At 36.6% G+C, this 3281-nt stretch overlaps 1 protein-coding gene across 1 annotated transcript; it reads right to left on the minus strand.

Moving 5' to 3' along the window:
• Positions 1-381: 381 nt before the first annotated feature.
• Positions 382-1828, minus strand: LOC131154603 (chaperone protein dnaJ 6). Its single transcript, XM_058107520.1, has 5 exons — positions 1476-1828; positions 1297-1384; positions 1137-1204; positions 784-843; positions 382-708 (listed from the first exon to the last, which is right to left on the minus strand). The coding sequence occupies exons 1-5, from the start codon at positions 1581-1583 to the stop codon at positions 550-552; spliced, it is 483 nt and encodes a 160-aa protein (XP_057963503.1). The 5' UTR covers positions 1584-1828; the 3' UTR covers positions 382-549.
• Positions 1829-3281: the final 1453 nt, after the last annotated feature.

Consider the following 3281-nt stretch of genomic DNA (forward strand, 5'->3'; position numbering starts at 1 on the left):
ACACCTCTAATTCTAGATTTCCAATTTTGTACTCATACTCCGCAACCCACTTCAATAATTTGTGGACCCCCACATCCCTCATTCATTTCTCTTTTTATTTCACTCAAGTACGCGGAAAAAAATTTCTATATTTTTATATTTAATTAATAAAAATAAAAAAATAAAAAATATAAATATAATAAACAAAATAATGATTATTACTAATTTCTTAAATGTATATTGCTAATGTTTCACAACAAAAGTTGGATACCCATTTAAACATCAATGCAAAAATTAACAAATCAAAAAGAAAGTAAAATTTAAATTATTTGCAATGTAAACACAATTGCACCAGACTCACCAAATAGAATAAAATAAAAATGCACCAAAACGGAATCAAAATTAAATTGAAAAATGATAAATTTTATTCCAATAATTATCATCATCATCAAGGATTTCTATTTTGGAACCAGCAAGGAAGACGCAATTACCTAAACTACCCCCCAGATAAATTAATAAATTAATAACAGAAGCGTACAATAGGTTGACTTTTGACTAGGTTCAGCCCAATCAGCGGGAGGTGTTGCGTCTCGCAGCGTTGCCCTTTGAGGCTGTCACACGTGCCCTCTTAGCTGCCGTCTGATCGTCGTCGGAGTCGAAATTGAACGCCAATGCGTCGCCGCCGACCATCTCCACGAACAGCTTCTGCAGGTCTTCCAATGTGTCCGCCTGCGATGCAACACGATCATAAGCTCACAATTACTGTTATACACTCCGACAAATACAAAAAATACCTCAACGTACCTCCTTCCTCGCGTTCTTGTTCATCATCGAAATCATTTCCTCAATGAAATCGTTGAACCCCTGTTTTGTAATTTCACAAAATTAAAAAATAAAAATAATAAGTCAGCCTCAATAATCGTCGAATTTTACGAACACAGGAATTGATCGTAATGATAAGGCACAACAAGACGACACCGCTGTCCAGCCAAAATTTGAGCCGTTTTCCAGACAGATTTTTAAGCTTTGGAAAACGAGAGCGTCTTGCAGTTGTTCGCCTTGGGCGAAGTGAAAACCTAAAATATCTGCCTCCGCAGTATCGTCAACTCCCAAAGAAAAATAAAATAAAATAATCGAAACGTTTCGTGTATACAAACTTCGTCTTCCTCCGACGGATCGTAAAGTCCGGCATCGTACATTGACCTCTTGCTTTCGTCTGACAACACTGTGAAACAAATAGAATAATGAAGGCCGTCAGTCCCCGCCGGTTAAAGATAACCGGAGTTGGAAAAACAGCGTGAAGTTTCCGTACATCACCTGAGTACGCCTCCTGAATCTGCTGAAACCGCCGTTTTGCCTCGCCGGCCACCGCCGGATTCCTCATCCACCGGTCCGGATGCCACTTCTACACCAAAACTCCCAAAAACTTAAAAAATCTAAATAAATACATACAAAATTTCGCAAAACGACGTCCTCTCGCGGGCTGTAACACGTACCAGGGCGAGCTTGCGGTAAGCTGTACGGACGTCGGAGAAGGAGGCGTCGCGGCGAATCCCAAGGACGGCGTAGTAGGAAGATCCGGCGGATCCTCCTTCCCGATCCATGCTCCGGTCGATTGGACTCCCCTCGACTGTCTGTAGCAAGTAGAGTTGCGCGAACGAAGCAAATCGGCTACAAATCAACCATAGATAAAGAAAGAGGAGGAGAGAGACGAAAATATCAGAGAGAGAGAAAAAGCAGCGGCGTGAGAAAAATATCTTGTGGGGAGTTGTGGTATATGGAGATGGAAACTTCCAGAGATTCAGAGAGAGAGAGAGAGCCCCGGGGCGGGGGGTGGTGTAGATATTTTCTGAGGGCGTTGGGAAAATGGACCTCGTGATGAGAGAAAATACGAGAGTGCCATTGCCCTGCCACGTGCGTGACGTGGCGGGGTTAAAAGGCCGTGTGTGGGCCCGGTGGGCAAGGGTGAGAGAAGTTGCGGAAGCGTGATTAATTGAATCTGGACAGTTTTGGATCCGGGTCGGAATTGGCCTAATATATTAATTAGGCCTCCAACAAAAGAATTTGGGTGGTTAGCAAAACAAATTAGCTTATAAATCATTCAAAAAATATTAATCACATGTTAGTATTGTATGTGCAATCCGATTTCTAAATTCCTATAATATATAATATTATATGAACAGTTACAATTTCGTGTAAGAACATTACATGAACCACATAATTTTATCGCGTGAATTTTTGGGAAATATGGATATTTATATAATTTTATGTTTCAAAGTTTGTCGTATATTCTCATATAAAATGTACTATTCTTGAATTGAGTGAAACTGTTGAATATAAAAAGATTGAGAAAAAAAGATTAAGGTATTCTACTTTGTCCTTATTCCGGAATAGTAAAATTGATGATGTGATCTAAATTCGAAAATGTTGGTAAATTGTCGAATCTTGTAAAACTTATGTTCTCTATGTTTTTTTTTTTTCACTCTTTTTTTCCTTTTGTTTGCTAATTTTGTTGTGATTTTTTGTAATAATACGGGGCATTATATCTACACATATATTTAATTGTTTGATATCATCAACACTTGTTTCATCAGGAGTACTTGTGCCAATATTATACATTTAAACCATTTTTTTAAATGCATTTATACCCCTTTTCGTTAGTTAGTTTTCTATAAATGTGATATATTTGTTTTATTTATTTGGTCCTTTGAATGTCATGTTAAAGATGTCCTAGTACCAAAGACACACAAATAAGACTCAATTAAAGATCGCACGACATTCGTCAAAAGTTCTCCCCCAACCAAGTCAACTAATAATTACACATGCATACTTGCAAACGGGAGCATCACATAAGTTCAGATAACTATACAGTAACCATAAAATATCATTATAAACAATCACATATTACATTGGTAAGAGACATTCATCCAGAAGATATTCATACAACATAGTCTATGACAATGAAACACAATGATAAAAATGACTATTTGTTTTATTCAAATAAGATAACAACCATACAAATATCAATACAAGTAATTTGATATGCATTACAATCCTGAAAAGTACATATAAAGTCAATATCTCTCACCCATATATATACCGGCCATTATATTAAGGGTGAGCATAATACAGTTAAAATTGAATTAAAAAAGTAAATTCGATCGGTTCGATTCTGTTAAAAAATTATTCAGTTTTGTTTAGTTTTCATTTTCGTTGAATTTCGATTTTCAATTTTCCGTTCAGTTTCTAGAATTGGTTAATTCGGTTAACCAAATTAACCAAATAGTATAAATTAATAATAA

The sequence above is a fragment of the Malania oleifera genome, chromosome 4 (genome assembly GCF_029873635.1).
Source record: "Malania oleifera isolate guangnan ecotype guangnan chromosome 4, ASM2987363v1, whole genome shotgun sequence".
Taxonomy (NCBI): Eukaryota; Viridiplantae; Streptophyta; class Magnoliopsida; order Santalales; family Ximeniaceae; genus Malania; species Malania oleifera.

What these genes read in the sequence shown, in the direction of transcription:
- LOC131154603 (XM_058107520.1), bottom strand. Translation starts at nt 1,583, where the DNA reads ATGGATCGGGAAGGAGGATCCGCCGGATCTTCCTACTACGCCGTCCTT. An exon ending in CTTACCGCAAGCTCGCCCTG is followed by an intron (nt 1,385 to 1,475) that starts GTACGTGTTACA and finishes GTTTTGGTGTAG; the next exon opens with AAGTGGCATCCGGACCGGTG. An exon ending in GATTCAGGAGGCGTACTCAG is followed by an intron (nt 1,205 to 1,296) that starts GTGATGTACGGA and finishes TTTGTTTCACAG; the next exon opens with TGTTGTCAGACGAAAGCAAG.